The sequence below is a fragment of the Colossoma macropomum genome, unplaced genomic scaffold, assembly GCF_904425465.1.
Source record: "Colossoma macropomum unplaced genomic scaffold, Colossoma_macropomum, whole genome shotgun sequence".
NCBI lineage: Eukaryota > Metazoa > Chordata > Actinopteri > Characiformes > Serrasalmidae > Colossoma > Colossoma macropomum.
Window position 1 is genome coordinate 6705162 of NW_023494801.1, and position 19290 is coordinate 6724451.

At 38.4% G+C, this 19290-nt stretch overlaps 2 protein-coding genes across 4 annotated transcripts in view; one reads left to right on the forward strand and one right to left on the reverse strand.

Moving 5' to 3' along the window:
• The window catches only part of map3k14a (mitogen-activated protein kinase kinase kinase 14a), a 30493-nt gene extending 27750 nt beyond the window's left edge, over positions 1-2743 (forward strand). For all 3 annotated transcript variants that reach the window (XM_036589603.1, XM_036589604.1, XM_036589602.1), the window contains 3 exons: positions 301-439; positions 1432-1532; positions 1622-2743. In XM_036589603.1, coding sequence (XP_036445496.1) covers positions 301-439; positions 1432-1532; positions 1622-1840 — 459 coding nt within the window. In that variant the 3' untranslated portion in view covers positions 1841-2743. The remainder of the gene's footprint in view (positions 1-300; positions 440-1431; positions 1533-1621) is intronic.
• A 4508-nt stretch (positions 2744-7251) lies between these two features.
• baxa (BCL2 associated X, apoptosis regulator a) lies at positions 7252-14845 on the reverse strand. The gene is made up of 6 exons (XM_036589754.1): positions 14764-14845; positions 11323-11371; positions 11073-11231; positions 9405-9540; positions 7993-8097; positions 7252-7354 (listed from the first exon to the last, which is right to left on the reverse strand). Exons 1-6 carry the CDS (start codon positions 14789-14791, stop codon positions 7256-7258), a joined length of 576 nt encoding a protein of 191 aa, XP_036445647.1. The 5' UTR covers positions 14792-14845; the 3' UTR covers positions 7252-7255.
• Positions 14846-19290: the final 4445 nt, after the last annotated feature.

The following is a 19290-nucleotide window of genomic DNA, read 5'->3' on the forward strand; positions in this document are numbered from 1 at the left end:
ATAATTTCCTGTAGTGCATAAGCTGTTAAAGGTTATATTGTTTAGTAATGAGAGATTATTGCGAGATTTGAATGCTTGTGCTTACTATGAAGCATACGGTTTTGCACGCTGTTTTACATTTCACTGCTCACAGTAAACAACTTATTGTACTTCTTTGTTCTCTCTGTGACGGGAAAGTCTACACTTCCTCAAATCTTCAAAGGCTTTGCTTACCTCATGTTTTTTTAGTGAGTTCAGTTTTGCATAAACTGTAGGCATGCCAGTGTCCCTCACTGCTCGTTTCCTTCCCATCTCTTCCAGGATTCGGGTCGCTGGTCTGTTGGTGCTGGCGATGACCTCAGTTCAGGCGTGTTCTCTTACAACAGCCAATCAGATGGCCAGAGCTTCAGCATGGACTGGCTGGTCCCTGCCCATCAGCCCCCACCGCGCTGCTTTGAGGGTGAGTGACAGAAACACTGACCAGGTGGCCTAAAACATATTGTCCCAGTGTGGGACAATATGTGCTAAAATCTTATAATAATAATAATAATCAGACATCATCATCATCATCATCATCATGCTAATTATAATGCTAAAATTTATTTACATGGCACTTCATTACAAGTGCTGCAGTGAGAACACCACAAAAGATTGAACATAAAAATTTATCAATAAAAAAATAATGATGGCAGTGCATGAAAGTCAGTTGACTCAAATGTTTACTGCCCTGATTTTACTTCACTGTGTACACCCTGCACTTGAACACTGTCTGGCTAATAATTATTTTTTTGGTATCTCAGCTTTGAGATTTTTAAATTTGTGGCCCTTTGTTTTGGTTTGTGAGTCATTTGGTTATTTTTGCCATGTATATTAAAGAGGGATTCCACTGATTTTAAAAATCATAACTTAACTGTGTAATTTAATAGTTAAGATGTGAAACAATTCATTCAGAGTGGTTTGATGTGAAACAGTCAGTTGTAGAGAAACTTACAGAGTCAGAATTGTTCACAGTGGTGGTGAAACTAAACGTCTGGAGAGTTTAATGCCACTAACAGCTCCGTCCTGGAAAGTAATTATTATAAGAAGTAGTTGCAAATGTGATGCCTGACATTTGAGAGACTGTTTTACGATAGTTTTAAGATACACTTTTGGATTGAAACTTGTTTTTTGATGTGGTGAGGTACATGCAGGGTGTTGTAAGGCAAAATAGACCCCAAGGAAAACTTTTTTTTGGGTTAGCTACTATTTTACCATCTTTAACATTATATATAAAACTCAGGTTCACTAATGGCTTTGGACGGTAAATAAAATCGCTATATTTGCCCCTGATTCCTGTCACCACCACTGTATAGGAATATGAGTCACTGTTGGATTCAGTTTTGAATTTTGAGCATTTATAAATTCCAAGTATTAGGAATATGTCGTGCTGAGGGGTTCTTTCTGTCTTCACAGGGGTGGATGTCTGCATCAGGGATTTCAATGGCCGATGCTTCCGTATCCGTGAAACACCCCGAGTAAAAGTGGGTCACATTGCTGTAGGAATCAGTGATCAGGTAAGAAGAGATTATGGACACAGAGTTAACATTTAGATTGTACTGAATTGTTATGTGTGTTGTAATATGTGTGTTGGTGTCTCTGTCAGATCTCTGAGAAAGTGTTCAGTCTACAAAGTGAGGATGGTTCTCTGGTGCCCCACGATAAAGAAGTGCAGGAAACGGGTCTTTTCCTGCGCTGCGTCCGTGCCCCCGACTGTAGCCACGCCCCCTGCTGCAAGAGGGCTCCAGACTGCAGACATGCCCCCTGCTGCAAGACCCCTTGGATCTGGAGAGTCCGAGATGGAGTGCTGGAGGCTAGAAACTGATCCCCTCACTCCTGAAGCACATGCTTTCTGCTTTCGTACTTATAAAGCTCTTATTGCCTGAAGCATTTTTCTTGTGACAGTGTGTATCAGTTTCTTATTGTCACAGAACTGCCAAAAAAAGAGTCTTAAAACCAGTTTTTGTGATCTAAAGTAATTTTAAAAAAAAAATGAAATGTTTTTTTACAAAAATGAACTTTTAAAAAATGAACTTTTTTAAAGTTCAAAATAACTTCAATATAATATAAAGGTTGTTCCAAGAACAGTACATCCAAGCTAATAACCATTTAGGGACCTTTAAGATTGTAGTTATATATATAGCTATATACAGCTATTTCCTCTTACCTTAACACTGTAAGTCGACAGTGTCAGGTTGTTAGGTAATCTCAAATATACTTGCCTATGTGGCTAATGACATATACTTTTGTCAATTTGTGGTCAATCCAGCACTTTTGAGCTAAAGGGAAAATGGTATAAAGTATCATTTTAAGTGTTCCTCCATTTCTACATGCTGTTGTTTTATCTGCTCGCATCAAAATGTCTTTTTAAACAAATTGTAAGCAACTTCTCAAACATTGTCTTGTCTTTTTGACTTGCTTTTTAAAAAAATGTTTACATTGGATACCAGTGTTTACAAATGGATATCAAGGAGGTTTTAATGTTATCTACAGATTTTGTTTACAATTTGACATGTATACAACTGTTTTAAAACCATGAGTCACCCAGGAGGTACGCAGCTCGCACACCGCTATCAGTCAATCACAGTAATTACAGATCATTTCATGGTGTGGCATGAATCCAAAGAGTCATTTCCAGTTCACTGTGTTGTAGCTTAACCGCTGCTACTTACATGTAGCTCCTACAGTAACCATGTGTATGACTGTGAGAATAAAAGCTGTGATTTTATACCATTTCCCAGCCGTCTGAATCATTCCCACTTGAAGTGAAATGTTTTATAAATGCAATTCTGCAGTAATATGGTGAACAGCAACTATATTCTTATCTGATATAATAAAAGTGGTATAGTCAGGACAGTTAATATTACTATTGTGGTATACTATTGAATCACACTTCTGATTTCATGATTTCTGAAAATTACATCTGGTGCAGCTTCACTGGAAATAAACTGAATCATTTTGCAATAGTTTTTATGAATTAGTGAAAAAAGTGTGGCTGACATTTCAACACTGCAATAGAAACTTCAGAATGACTAATATCTAAGACAGGGTCCTGAAATTCAACCCTACAATAGTAGGTCTTACCAGCATAAATGAACCAAGAAGCATACTTTTGTCTAAATCATGTTCCGTAAGCACGCTATTAACATCATCGCTTCTTAAACACATGATGGTCCTTTGATTACGCTGTAATCTGTCGTGGTCAGCAAATGCGCTCACTTCCAGCATCTCACAATCATTTCTGGTCTAAGCCACACCCACTTTCAGTTTGTATGCAGATCAAAATGGTTTTCAGAATCCTTTTGTGAGTACAAAAAGATGCTAAAAAATAAAAATCATAAAGATTAGTACAATAAAAGTACCTTTATTTGGTTCATTTATACATATAAAATGTAATACAGCATATTATATATGTTAAGTGAAACAGACTGAAATATGGCATTTCTCTATGCGTTTCTGTCTGCTGAGTTAACATATTGGAAAAAACAAAACTAAATATAAAACACACAAAAATGTTTACACAGGCCACTTCTATGTCTTTTTCCCGCAGTATGTTAAATATGTTAAGCACTTTATGTCAAGCACTTTATTATAAACACCTTTATATGTATTTATTCATGCAATAATCAAATCAGCCATTCATGTATCATGTGACAGCAGTGCGTTGCATAACATCATGTAGGCCAGCTGCTTCAGGTAATGTTCACATCAAACATGGATGGGAAACTGTTATCATGTTATGTTATCAACTGTTAACATATAAAAAATGTTATCTCAGCGATTTTCACCGTGGCATGACTGCTGGGGCCAGACAGGCTGGTCTGAGTATTTATATAACTGCTGATCTCTTGGGGTTTTCATGCACAACAGTCTCTAGATATTACTCAAAATTGTGCAATTAAGAAAAAAGAAGCACATTGTTGATGAGAGGTGTCAATGGAGATTGGCCAGACTTGTTCAAGCTGACAGAAAGTCTACAGTAACTCAGATAACCGCTCTGTACAACTCTGAACCTTGAAGTGGGTGGGCTACAACAGCAGATCACGTCAGGTTCGAATTCTGTCATCCAAAAACAGAAAGCTGAGGATGCAGTGGGCAGAATTTAGTGCCAACAGCATAAATCCATAGATGCAACCTGCCATGTGTCAACAGTCCTGGCTGGTGGAGGTGGTGTAATGTGGGGAACGTTTTCTTGGCCCACTTCGGGCCTGTTAATACCAATCAATCATCGCTTGAGCTATCATCTATTTAAGCGTTGTTGACCATGTGCATCCCTCAACGGCCACAATTTACCCATCTTGTAATGGATATCTACAGCATGATAATGCACCATGTCACAAAGCAAAACTGGCTTCATGAACATGAAAATGATGTTAGTGTTCTTAAGTGGACTTCCCAGTCACCTGATCTGAATCCAGTAGAACATCTTTAGTATGCGGTTGACAAGGGACTCTCAGTATGAAAGTGCACCTGAAAAATCCTTAGGAATTACATGATGCAATCATGTCAACATGGGCCAGAATCTTGAAGAAATGTTTCCCACATCTTGTGGAATCCAATTTTTATTTTACACACCAGCTGTCCTTTATATTATGTGAAAATTTCATGATGAATGGACCAATAGACATGCTCTAAAACCATTTTATTTTTTATTTTGGATATACTTGGTTTTCTTCGGACAGCGACGATAAATAGAAACAATATTACTACAATAAGTAGTTTTTGTAAATGTGTTAAATGTGTCCAAACCTCTCCTTGAGGAACTTCAGTGTTATTTGTAGTTGATCCAACACCTGGTTTGGCTAATCGATACTTCATTAATTCAGGTATGCAGGTGATGGCCAGTGGCATGCAGACTAATTTGGAACTACCTCACAAGAAACCAACTACTTTTTTAATGACATGGCAATTTCACAAGCAAAAACACACTTATTGCCAAGATTAATTGTTTTAAAGTTCCTAAGTGCCTACGATTTCACTCTCCTGGTGAACATAGAGCTAGGCCTATGTTTTCTGCACTTGGAGGAGGACTGGATTTATTAGTAAATATACTAATAATGGCCCATATATATCAAGTGTCTTAGACTAAGAACACTGATCCAAGCTCAGGTCTCATCAATGCATGCAGTACCAAATAAGCATAAAACAATCCCAGATCGCCATTCTTGATCTGAGAAAGATGAAAAATACGGGCCAATGGCTGTTCCTGTTCAGAATTCAGAAAATAGTAAAATTGTGGGGCTTAACATTCTGAGTACAGCACTTAAAGACAGTAAAACTGGCCTGAATTTCCCAAAAGCACATGAAATAATAATCTATATAAGAGGAACTGCAAAGAGTACTTTAGTAAAGATGATTTTAACGGAATAATTGGGCAAAAATTCAAAATGTTTTGGCTGATTGATCATATTTAGGGTAAGGGGAAACTGTACATTTGATTTCTTTTTTTTGTACCAAACTATTCCCATAAGAGGCCTATCCAGGGTGTTATCTGCCTTCTGCCCACTGAATGTTGGGGTAGGCTCTAGGACCCCCTACAACACAGAAGGATAAGTGGCTTAGATAATGTGCGTGCGTGTGTGTGTGTGTGTGTGTGTGTGTGTGTGTTCCCATAGCAATGAATGTCTTCAGGAAATTACACTCTCAATTGGTTGGGTTCAAGTATCAATTAATTCTTCACCATCAATATTATTTGAAATCCATAAAAACAATTTATTATATCTTATAATGACTTACAAAACAAATGAATGGGCTCACAGCAAGAAAAAAACAGCTTCCAGGCATCAATTCAGCGAAATTCTTACATTTATACAAAGATGTAGAAAAAGATGAAAAAGTGGTGACCGTATCAAAGCGATTTCATAGTAAAAAGGCCAAGGCACTGTCAACATAAGAAGGAATTAAAAAAACAAACAAACAAATAAACATGTTCTGTATTGTATCCAAATGACCAAAAAGGAAAAGGTGTATAAAAAGAGTGATTGAGGATGAAGATTGTGGTGTTGACTAACCATAGAAAAAATACAGTACTGAGAAGACCATGCTGCAGAGACGAGGTTAAGTGAGGACTGTGCACAAGTGTGTACTGTTACGCACGTTCCACTCAGACAAGGGGAGCTTGCAGCAGACTGGAATAGCTGGTATATCTGGATGTTTGTCTTCAGTCAGACAAGACAGGTCTGATTTTAGACTATACTTCCGGTTGCAGCACGATAGAAATCTTGAAAAATCCTGCAAGACCCCGCCTCAGGGCACAATTCGGCTCCAAGCACACCTGTGTCAGGTGAATCCTTAATATTTGACTCATGGCCTGAAGCTCCTCCAAGGACAGAAGATCAAAGATTGTCAAATTGTATTATTTCACTTTGCAGCCATATCTGCAAACACCCCACAGTGGCTTTAAATGTAACTTTCATCACCACAAAGCACAATCACAACCACTCACACAGACATCTCCACGCATGCTTGCTTGCTGGCAGGAGGGTTTTGAATGTTCAGATAAATGAGAGGAGACAATGAACCCAGGAAAAAGAGAGAGAAAGAACGAGGGAAACAGCAGAGTACCTCTGGAGCCTATTGCTAACAATTCTGACTTTAGATGGTGATATATAAAAAAGAAAAGACATTGAGGTAAATAATAATGACATTTAAGCATTTATAAACCCTTTGCAAATAGTACATCAAAATTGAACCCCAAGTATGTGCAATTTCTGTGTGCATCCTCACGTACGCATTGAGAGAGGAGAGTGATTCAAGTAAGCATGCAGATTATTTCCTAGTGCAGGAAAAGTCTGTAAATTCCTTCAGCTATTTAATATATGCACTGTATAAAGACTAAAGGGCGTCCCCCATTTCGTTTGTCATGAAAACAAAAATAAATAAATTAAAAATACGCAGTCTTGCACATCCCTCGGTCTGTCTCTCCTTTTGTTTTCCTCCTTTTTCAGTGCATGTGTTACTGAGGTTTGAGTATGTAGATGAGAAAGGGAATAGTCTCAAGAGTCATGTAGAGGTGCAATTAATCATTATGCTCGGCCCTCTCTTTCCTCTCTCTCCCCTTTCCTTTCTTGAATGGACTCTCGTCCGCTCTCTCTGTCAAATCTTTCTCCATTCTTATGCCATGGTCTCTGTATCTCTTTCCCTCCCTTTTCCCCCTTTGCCTCTCTGTCCCTCTCTCTCACTCTCTCTCTCTCGCTCTCTGTTTTAACTCTCTTTTCCTTCATGCTCTCTCTTTTCTTTTTTACATCTTGCGCATGACCACCACAGTGGCGAGAACTCCAGCCAGAAAGACGCCGACAGTCTGCCAGGTAGGCGTTCCAAAGTAGGACCGGATCCCTTCCTGAGAGTGAGAGAGAGAGAGAGAGAGAGAGAGAGAGAGAGAGAGAGATTTAGAAGAATTACTATAATAATACCAAGTTAAATTTTATATATTTATTAACGCTTAAAACCTGAGAGCAATTACTTGTATGTTTTGATAGATTAATTACAAGTAATTAATTGGTAATTACACAATGAATTACATTTCCATTCAACTTCATGCAGGTTCAAGTCTGCACCTCTGGCCTTTTTCCATTTTTTTGTTTTTATTTGCATTTTACCTAATGTGCAGGGCCTAAAAATTTATTTTTTAAATCCATCCAAAACGGTACCCAAAGTACACTTAAGAAAACTTTTTTTCTTAGTTATTACAATTTTACCGCTATCAACAGTAGCTATAGAACTCAGATGTAGTTTTACTGTCCATTTTAAATAGCAAATTAAAGTTATATTTGCTTTGTTGACCCCCTGCTTCCCATCACCACCACTGTAAAGCTATCTGAGTATAAGAATTTCTCTATAATACATAATTTCACATCAAACCTCTCTGAATGACTGCATCACACCTCAACGACTCAATTATGTAAAAATTTTGAGAAATCAGAGGAATTCCCCTTCAAACAAGAGACACAACCAAAAAATAAATCATAGGACAATTACCCAGCCTCCCTGTTCCCTGATCCAAGTAATCACATGATCACGCAGGTAGTCTATGGTCCAGTTGATGATGGTTCTGATGATGTCAGGAACCTTCGTCATCACAGCCTAAAGGTTACCAGTGGACAATTGAAAAGAAAAAAAAAGAAATACAATGAGGATCCATCCACATACAGAAACAGAGTAGTAAACAGAGAAAGCAGCAGACAGGAGACAAATAAAAGAAAGCATACTCCACCTTAGAGACCGCACCAATACCAGGCATTACCCAATACCTACAGAAAACGCTTTTGGAGGTTTTTGGAGTTACCGTAGCCATTCTGTTGCTCAAAACAGTCTGGCCGTTCTCCATGGACCTCTCCCATCAACACAGTATTTCCATCCACAAACCTGCCACTCACTGGATGTTTTTTCTTTATTGCACCATTTTGCGTAACCTCTAGAGATTTTATGCACTGAAGCCACAGGATTGGCTGATCAGATAATTGCATGAGTGAGTAGGTACACAGGTGTTCCTCAAAGTGTTCAGCGAGTGTACAGAATATATGTTAACTTTAAGAACAAGTAGTTAGCCAAATTATACACTATATTACAAACTGTTCACTTTAAAATAGTCTAATTTTTCATTTTATTTTTTAAACATAAATATAGTCATGTCCAAAAGTTTGGGTGCCCTGGATCAAATTGAAGAACTTAATTCCAAAATGCTATATATGCACATGTAAAAGAATCACAGCTGATGTACAGTGGAAAAAATATTTTCCTATCTCTAATAAAACTTGTTTTAATTATAACACTAATGTTTCCTGCATGTGTAAAGCCCTCTCACAGTGTAGTTCATTAGGGGGAAAAGCTTTGAAAGTGGTCTATAACGTGTTTTGGTATGTAACCCTTCAAGTTTTGTTAATTTTCTAAGTGAAAATAGGTACAGAGAACTCACTTCTACACATTTAACGCTCACTTACTGTTTATTTGCTGATTTTAACATATTGGGAAAATAAACACACAAAATGTGGCCCAAAAAAGTAACTGCATATTTTTTATTTCATGTTTTATTTTTTCCTGAAGTATTGAACTCCACAAAAATAGAAATTGTGAACTTACGTTTGCAGAAAATGCCATTTTTAAGTTTGTTCTCTGTAAAGGCGGAGTTAACTTTTGATCAATTAGAAAAAACAACAAAACATCATTTAACCAGGGGTGCCCAAACGTTTGCAAACAACTTTATCTATCAAATTGGTATCGGTATCAGCCAGTTTTCCAGGTTTCAGTATCGGTGCCAGACACAAGAAAGTATGTATTGTGCAATCTCCACTTCACTTACAGCCAGCCTGAGAATAACTGGGTGTGAGAGGGTAAGAATCCACGTCTTCAAAGAAAGGGAAGGGTTTCATTAACTGTGCGTGCGTCCTCACCTTGATGACAAGCCGACAAGCAAAGTAGAAAAGCGCCACCACCCTGCCCCAGTTAAACTTCCCATCGGAGAAGATTTCACAGGCGACTTTCACGAATACGTCTTTTGTAGGCTGTAGTGCTGAGTCGTTTATCATACTGTCAGACAGAGACAGAGAGACAGACTGTAACTAATGCACACTGCCATCCAGAGGTCAGATCTGAGTACTGCAGAAGCTTAAGGAACATAATATCTAAAGGAACAACATAACAGTAATATCAAAACAGAAATGATTTAGAATAGAGGACATAAGTTCAAACACTTCAAATAACCCACTGGCCGTGTATCTAATCTGCAGTAAAATCTGCACTACACTTAAAAAAAAACACAAATCATGCTTAGTAAGTAGGAGTAAAAACATCCTGTGTAAAAACATTATTACTTGAATGGGACAGTTGCAATTTGTGCCAGTATTACAGTGTACATTATTATGTAAAACACAGAACATAGCTCTGGCTAAGCAACTGACCTGAAGTGGAAATCCACTGATTTTTTCCCCAATTTTAGCATAGTTCAATCGCTGAGATGTAAACAAAGTCATTCAGAGTGGTTTAATGAGATATGCACTATTCCTAAGAAACTTACAGACTCACATCTTAAGAATAGTGCTGGTAGGAACCAGTGGTCACAATGTCTTCAGCATAAATAAGGACATATTATTTACTGTCTTAAATAATGCGAGAGAGCTTTTAGGGGCCTTAAACATGGACATCTGGTTCCTATCATCATCACTCTGAATAATTCTGAATCAGTAAGTTTCGTGAGAATGGCCTATTACACATCAAACCACTCTGAATGACTCTGTTTTCATCCTAACCATTTAATTATGCAGAAAGTTTGAAAATTCAGCAGAATTTGCCCTTACAGTTAGCAACAGGCTTACAAATATTTAGGAGAATAATAAAGCACATACTGTTAAGAGCACGGTATATAGCATGGATTACAAAATTAGCTTAAAAAAGTGTAAGATGTTTGATATTGTGATATTGTATGATGTGCTGATCCAATGTACTGGATCAGTCTGAGCACTGACACTGACTGGATATCGGTCAGACTTGACCAATCAACACTGAACACTGTTACTAAGCCGTGGTCATTATTAAATTGTAACCATACAGTTTTTAAACCCTGATTATATATCATATTATATAATATATTACATTATATAATATATTGTGATGAATTACGTAACAATATGCCACAATTGTTACAATCGTAGACATGGTCAGTATTTTTACATGGTAGTTTTTAAAACGTGTCACTACTGATTCTTTTGATTTTTTGTCAGCACCAACTTATCAGATCTCAGAAAAATAAATATTGTGACATTGTGATGCTGTATTTTTGCCATATCCTCCCACACTACTTAAATATCATTTAAAAACTGCTCAATCATACAATGAATGGTCGTCTCTGTTACATATTAAGTTTCTATTTATGTTTATGCACTTTAGTATTACGAATCATGCGCCTTAAAGGTGCACTGGCATCAGCCCTCGATATCAGCTGACAGATATTAATACCAGAAAAGAAAAAAACTGGATCCCTAATTACACAGTACGACATGAACAAACTTCCAACAGCAACCACACGCCCTTGAATGAATCCATGTGACTGTCCGCTGTCTCACCTCTGCAGTTGTACATTACTGTCCAGCTCGTCTCCAATCTGCTGCAGACACTGTGCAAGTCTCTTATGGCTGGGGTCGCACAGCTCAGACCCACCCAACTGGCTCCTAGTTACCAAGGCTTTGTTGTCCCCATGGCGATGAATCCGCTCATAGATAAAGCTGGGGGTCAAAGAGAAGGAAGAGTCAGGGCATGGTGATGGGATGAGTCAGAAGGATGAATGAAACCAACAGAAAAAGAGTGGACACTCACTCTTTCAGTAGTGCAGCTCCTAAGTCTAGTAGTTGGTCATTGCTGGTGCCTTTCAACCCAGAACATGCAAACACAACACAGTGAGTGTGAGTGGAACACAGTCAGAAACAGAGACAGAAATTAGTCAGAAAATGCTGCTAACGTCACAGACAGAGATCATGTCATGCAGTGATGAGCAATATGACGATATTTTGTCGGGATACATACAATGCTTTTCTGAGTATATCACGGATAGCATCAGTACTCAGAGCAGAGGTTCTCAAACTGAGGGCTGTGGCCCACTGAGGGGCCTGCAGAAAAATCTCAGAAGGTGTATCTCTTCTTGGTAGGTTTTGTGTCAGTTTATTAAATCTGCTTTGACCATATCTAAAAAACACTGCACTAGTTTAAAAATGATGGATATAAATAAACACTAATAAAATGAAATACATTCCAACCAATCAGCGTCCCTTACCATCCACAAAGGGGAGACTGAACAACTGCATATTGAGCTAAAAACTACATAATCAGTATGGTTTCATTTTAGTGCAGCACAGTGTGTAAAGTGTGAAGAGGTAAATAAAAATAATTACATCTATATTGTTTTGGTTAGTTTGAACCATCTGTTTGAAAGCTCACTTCGGGTTCAGATGTCATTTCCTGAATATGCGCCGGGCTCGAGTTATTATTAGAAATATCAGGTTCAGCACTTTGAGTGAACTATGGTTCCCACGGTCCATGCCAGCTTATCAAACTTCAGTAAAACAAATTACTGTGTATCATGTCGCCCTGCGATGGATGGGCGACCTGTCCAGGGTGTAGCCTTCCACCCAATGACTGCTGGGATAGGCTCCAACAAAACACCCGCAACCCAGAAAAATGAGCAGTTTAGAATCATGTCTCCAAGTATCATAATATTATATTTTTTGTCCGTATTGCCCAATTGTAATATAATGTGCAATGTTCACAGAATTTCACATATGATTGTGTGAGACAAAAAAATACAGAAAATACAAAGCTATTTAAACCCAGCAAAGTCTGCTATAAGTCAGTAGTGACATTAAGCTTATTTGTGTTAACAGACCTATATCACCGTGCTTGACATAAATAATAACACCAAACTGCCTGGATGGAAACATAAGGCCATACAGCGATTCAAATTTGTAGTTTCAGTTTCTGTGTAACCAGAGGAAAATGACACAAAACCAAACCGCTACAATTTCCACTGACAACAGATTTGAGTCATCACTAACTAGTTTTTCTTTTCCTTTTAAACAGGTTCACTCACACTGGACTTCAATCCTCCCTTCATAACCCTGTCGATTTCACACATCACAACAAACACTTTCTGATACTATGCAGGCAACACTGAATAGCTAAAAGGGTCTATTTCAAAAACATCATCTATACCAGAGTTATATGTCAAAAAGTTAAAGGTCCTACAAGGTCACCTCGAACAGTGTTTCTTTTTGTGAGACACAAATGTTCTCTTGCCTTAACTGCATCCTTGATGATGATTACAAGAACAACCAAAGAACAATAAGCCATTCAGGTAACTTTTAGCTGCCTATTGCCTGTTGACTTCTCTCTAAGCAACAATGGTGTAGCTGCCTTCAAAAAGCAGCCTTTTAAAGTTTATTTCAGGGGTTTCACCAAGGTAAACTCAATGCATAACACGGTTGGGAAAACTGTACACTTAAAATCAACATGGACTGGAACCGTCATGCATTTTCCTTCGCTACCATGAGTGAAACACAATATTAGGGAAGGTCTCTGTGAGGTTAAACGTGATATTACTGGTTTAAACTATCTTTCCCACCCACTGGTGCATGGCGACATAGCCAAAAAGATGTTTTAAATGCAAACAAAAGTCAATACATTTTAATGAAAGATTACAGGAAACCAAAAATTATGTCTATTATTTATTTCTGCACGATTAAAACATAAACACATTTATTCACAGTAGACTGACAGGAAAGTTTCTAGAGAACCTTGCATAGTCAGAATCGCTCACAGTGGCAGTGATAGGAACCAGATGTCCGAAGCATTTAGTAAAACTAATACGCTAAGCGGTTACAAACACACTGACTGACGCCTGAAACATAGTTTTACAGCGGTTTTAAGATGAGTTTTTGGTCAGAAGTGAAGTTTTATAATCCTTTCTTGGCAGAGGGCTACAAGCATGGTGCTATAAGGCAAAACAGTCTCCAAAGGAAACTTACTTTTTTTCAGATTTAATACTATTTGACCATTATCGAGATTACACATTAAAACTCCGAAAACACTTGTAGGTTCACTGACCCCTGGCTCCCATCACCACTATTGTAAAGAAATTTGAGTTGGTAAGTTTCTCTATAATCTACCATTTCACATCAAACCACTCCAATTATTTCGTTTACATGTCAACAATTTAATTACATTTCATGGGTGTACAACAATAATAACAGACAGATATGTCAATGGTAAGATCCCACAAAGCACAGCTGGGCAATATGACAAGTATCAGTATCGTGAAAAATTACATGACAATATGTCATAATATCCTTTTCTAAGCATATCGTAGACATCGCCAATACTTAACAATCACCTCCCAGCTGCATGTTAGATTAAAGATAAGACATGATTAGTCACTGTTATTTGAATGTAGACAGCACAGTGTGTAAAACGTTGAATACGAGTAACTGGATTCATCAGTTTAGAGAGCATTTTTAAAACCTGGCACTGCTCTGACTGTCCTAACTTACCAGATGTCAGAAAAAATATCATGACATATCGTGTATCGTAAAAAAAAACGTCCTGAAGTATCGCAATATCACAGTCTGCCCCATCACCCACCTCTAACACAACATTAAGATGTAGGGATTAGCTATAAGTGAACAGCCTATATATTTTCTTCCAAAAATATTATTTTTGCGTGTGGAAAACACAACAGCAGGAAGGTTGCAGGAGTTTCAGAGAGTTTAACTCGGTGGAATAAAGACAAATCATACAGAAAAGATGGAAACTAACGCGAGTTACTTTCGTTTAGAGCCAACAGATGATCGCAAACAAACAAAGTCGGTGAGAAAGCGATGATGTCACCCCCTCTCTTTCCCTCTCTCTCTATCTCAAAAAACGACCATGAGCACAACCGGCTCAAGCGAACTACCCCAAAGCACCCCGAACACAACTTAACCCACTGCCCGGGGTCTGTTGACAGTTAAGTCGCGATGTCCCGAGCATTTCTTCATCGTTTGTCAGCTACACGACTCTTACACAGCGCTGCTGTTAGCTACCGTTAGCGGAACAGCCGAGCAGCTACCGTGACTTAGCTTCAGCGGACAAAGCGGTAATTTCTCTTCAAGTTTCCGTGTCATATGTGTCAGTTGCAGCTGTACTTAAAAGGCTCGGGTCTTGTAATGTCTGATACCTGACCGCGGTGTTTAACACGGCTCTTAAGTTCGTTTTTCTCTCGCTACTTACCCGCATCGCCTTCTCCCTGCGCTGCCATATTAGCACGGAATATGTTATTGCTGTGAACTTCCGCTTCATGTGACGTAGACGGCCTGGGGCAGGAAAGGGTCTGGCCTCAGAAACGTTCACACACTGGTCACTTTGTTAAGTACAGGGTGTCCCAGAGAAACTGACATGGTCTGAGATGTGAATATCTGAGTAACTACATGTCCTGGGCAAACGAAATTAAATAGGCTTCATGTTGAACAATACAAGATTTATTTATCAAAATTCGGACAAGAAATTCAGAGGGATGTAGATTTTATAACCGATTTCACGAAGCTTCACAAATGTAATATCTTCCGATACTGGTGGTCGTCCAGATCCCTTTGTCCTGCACAGACAGCCTTCCTCTTTGAATTTTTTGTGCCATGTCCAAATATGCTTTCCAGTTGGTGCATTTTTATTGAATTTTCTCAAAATAACACACAAAATGCCTTTTCAATTCTAGTGAACGCCATTCTACAACCTGAAAAAAAAAAAAAACATTAAAAACGAAACCTGGTCAGTTTTTACACATTTTGTTAAAATTTGAGATCATTTGAGGGAGAATTAGTTGTTATTAGACTACGAAATGATGTACATTTTTTGGGACACCCTGTATATCTACCTCGCATACTTAAAACAAGATGGTTCTTTAAGGGTTCTTTAGTTAATCCAGCGGTTCTGTTTAGAAGCATGAGTTTTATTTTTTATTTCATGCTTACATGGTTCTTTTCGTGGTGAAATTGTTCTTCAGATTGATGGAAAATGTGTTGTATGTTCTTTCAAAAGAACCCTTCTGAAAATGTTTCTATAAAGCCCCAAAAGGGTTGTGCGACTGTTACGATGACAAGCTTGTAACGTTAGAAGAACCCTTTTTGGGCCTGTATAGAACCGTTGCCTTTACTAAAGAACCTTTGAAGAACCATCTTTTTTAAGAGTGTAGAACTCATGGTTCTACATAGAACAACTGCCTTTACTAAAGAACCCTTGAGGAACCATCTTTTTTTTTTTTTTAAGTATGTGGAACTACCCTTATTGTCCATTTATTAGGTCCATCTACCACATAGGTACCCTCTGTAGTCCTGCAATTAAAAACTGTTGTCCATCAGTTTCTTTGCATACTTTGTTGGCCTGTTCATCAATGATCAGGACTCCCACAGGACCACCACAGAGCAAGTCTTATTTGGGTGGTGAGTCATTCTCAGCACTGCAGTGATGTGGTAACTGTTGTGTTTACTGCACAGAGTGGATCTGTGCAGCACACACAGATACTGCTGGAGCTTTTAAGGGGCCCGTATTATGGAAAACCACATTTTCCTCAATTTTGATGTACTGTGGAACCATTGTTTCAAACTATGTCATAAATTTTCCCAGCACATAGAGTTCCTGTATGGAAATTAAGCTACAAAAACGACCTGTTTGGAATTTTGTTATTTTTTCTGATGTCACAAAAACCAATACATTTACATACATCTGACTATTTAGACTACAGCAGTTTAACACCGCTTATTCACACTGAAGTTGGATGTTTCAGCTTGGACTGCTTTTTTTTTAATGAACCAGTCACAACAGAGTACATTTGCATATATAATTTTCAAAAACACAGTAAACTGTTTAATTCTAAGGGATAAAATAAAGTACATGAAAAAATGTAGAATATGGGCCCTTTAAACGACCTTTAAAGTGTCACTGCGAGACTCAGAATAGTCCACCAACCAAAAATATCTAGCTGACAGCGTCCCGTCACCACTGATGAAGGACTAGAGGAAGACCAACACAAACTGTGCAGCAACAGAGTCATCATCTCTGACTTTACAATTACAAAGTGGACCAACAAGGTTGGTGTGTCTAATAGCGTGGACAGTGAGTGGAATCCAGCAGCATTGCTGTCTCTTATCCACTCAGACCAGTGCAACACACTAACATGCCACCACCACATCAGTGTCACTGCAGTGCTGAGAATGATCCACCACCCAAACAGTACCTGCTCTGTGGGGTTCTGACCATTGAAGAACAGGGTAAAAGGGGACTGACAAAGTATAAAGAGAAACAAATGGACTACAGTCTGTAATTGTAGAACTACAAAGTGTACCTAAGAATGTATTTTGCTCATTTGAGTCTGGTTGGATTATCACTTATGTCATCTCAGTGGACAAAATAAACCTTCATATGATTCAGGTACAATTATATTGTTTTTGTCACTGTATAGATTACTGCCATTTCTTTCTAGTGTTCTGTTTTATTTCTACTTAAATCTACAATTAATATTTTTTGGGCACCTGTATCCTTTATATCTATATCAACAAAGTTATGCAATTACATAATGTGTGGCTGTCAGTAGTACAAATACCTCACAGTGAATTTTTGCTCTTTATTGTTGTACCAGTCTGGCTTATGTCCCAAGTAGGACAGGAGTGATCTCATCTCACCCAGCAACACTGAAGGAGCTTCAGGATCCTACCCTGTCCTACTTAGGTAACTAACACAATGACTCACCTGCTCTAATTACTCTGGCTGACATCATTGCTATTGGTGTTTCCCCGAGTCTAGCTGCATTGCCCACATGACAACAACTACTCCTAGCTTAAGCTGTTTTCTCAAACTTGAGTCCTTGCTCACACAACAAATACTAGCTCAAACTGATGAAGCTGATTTCCACAGGTTATTGCCCTCATGACAACTACTAGCTCAAATTGCCAGCACTGGTTTTCTTTCACTAGTGTACTTTGCCACACAACAACTAGTAGCTCAGACATCTACTTCTGGTTTCCCCAGACTAGCAGCCTTTCCCACATGACTACTAGCTGAAACGTCTTCTGCTGGTTTCCTCAGACAAGAACCCGTTCAAACAAGACAACTACTGGCTCACTTTATCACTGCTAATGTTCTCTGACTAGCCTCACTTTCACACATGACACTAGCTGAAACGGCTATTGCATGGTTTCCTCAAACTATTGCCCTCATGACAACCACTAGTTCAAACTGCTGGTGCTGCTTTTCTCAGACTAATGTCCTAGCCCACACAACAACAACAAGTTAAAACTGCAAACACTGGTTTTCTTAGATGAATACTGAAGAAACGGATTGCAGAACCATGGCTTTCCTATAAGTTGCCAGCCCAAAAGATTACGTGAAGGAGCTCACTGGTGCCTGCAAGTTCTCCTTTTTATGCTCTCAAACTGAGTGCACAAGCTGGGGTGCCACAAAGCCATAGAGTCATTTCCAGTTTACATTTACATTTTACATTTACATTTACAGCATTTAGCAGATGCTCTTATTCAGAGCGACTTACAAAAAGTGCTTTGTCTATCTAGACAAAGTATCTTTGCTAGTTACCAATAGGTTAGAGAGAAAGCCAGTCCTGAGCTCAGATACTGCTAGAAACAAAAGTCCATGTTGATAGCTAGAGAAAAAGGAACAGAGTTAAACACAGTGCAGTGCAATACAATACACTTCAGTAAATGCAGCACAATACATTACAATTAGTTACTTAACTCAGTGCTCATTTAAGTGCTGTATAAAGAGATAAGTCTTCAGTCTGCGTTTAAAGACTGCGAGAGACTCTGCTGTTCAGACAGCCAGTGGGAGTTTGTTTCACCACCTGGGTGCCAGTACAGAGAAGAGTCTTGATGCTTGTCTTCTTGCATTCTGGATGAGTTGCAGTTTACTGGGTTGTAGGCTTTGAGTAAAACCTGGGTTACTTATCTGTTCCTAGCTGTCTAAATGGCTACAGGTTGAAGTGAACTGTTTTGGTCAACTGCTAATAGATATATGTATAATGTCATTTAGCGGTGACATGCACACATCTGATTATGAACAGCAGTTCAACAATGTCTGCGAATTCATGATCATTTCGTGCAATGTAAAAACTTACCTTACAGAAAGTGAGACAGCATTTAGAGGCATTAAAATGCTTCGGGCCTCCGGTTCTCATCACCAACACTGTAAACAATTCTGACTTTGCACATTTATCTAAAACAGAGCTTTTTATAGCAAACCATTCTAAAAGACTTTGTTTACATCCTAACAATATAACTATATAGAAATTTAGAAAAAAATGGTGGAATTGCCCTGTAACATTTCTTTGGTAAGAGATTTCGTTGTAACAGCCTTGATATCTTGAGGACTTTTGTGGTTTTACTGGGAATGAAGAGGATTATATTGGTAACAGTAAATATAAGTGAAGTCCTAGAACATCATTAAAAGAACTAATAGCAGAAACTAGAACATTAGCCTCATCTCAGGGAACAGAACCTAACATATTAACCTAGATGGAAATATTATTAACACCTAGATATAATTAAATATATTGTACATCATCAGCATTTTGATTTCCTCTGTGTCCTTGGAAAAACAAGATTTATGTCAGCCAGGTCCTGTGGCAGTAGGACAATGGCCTTTATATAAAAGCTGGTGTGACTTCCACAAGACAAAAAATGTCTCATTTTTGAGTTAAATTCTAAATAAGAGCAGAGCAGACATGGATGAAAGCAAGACACCAGATTTTCCAGT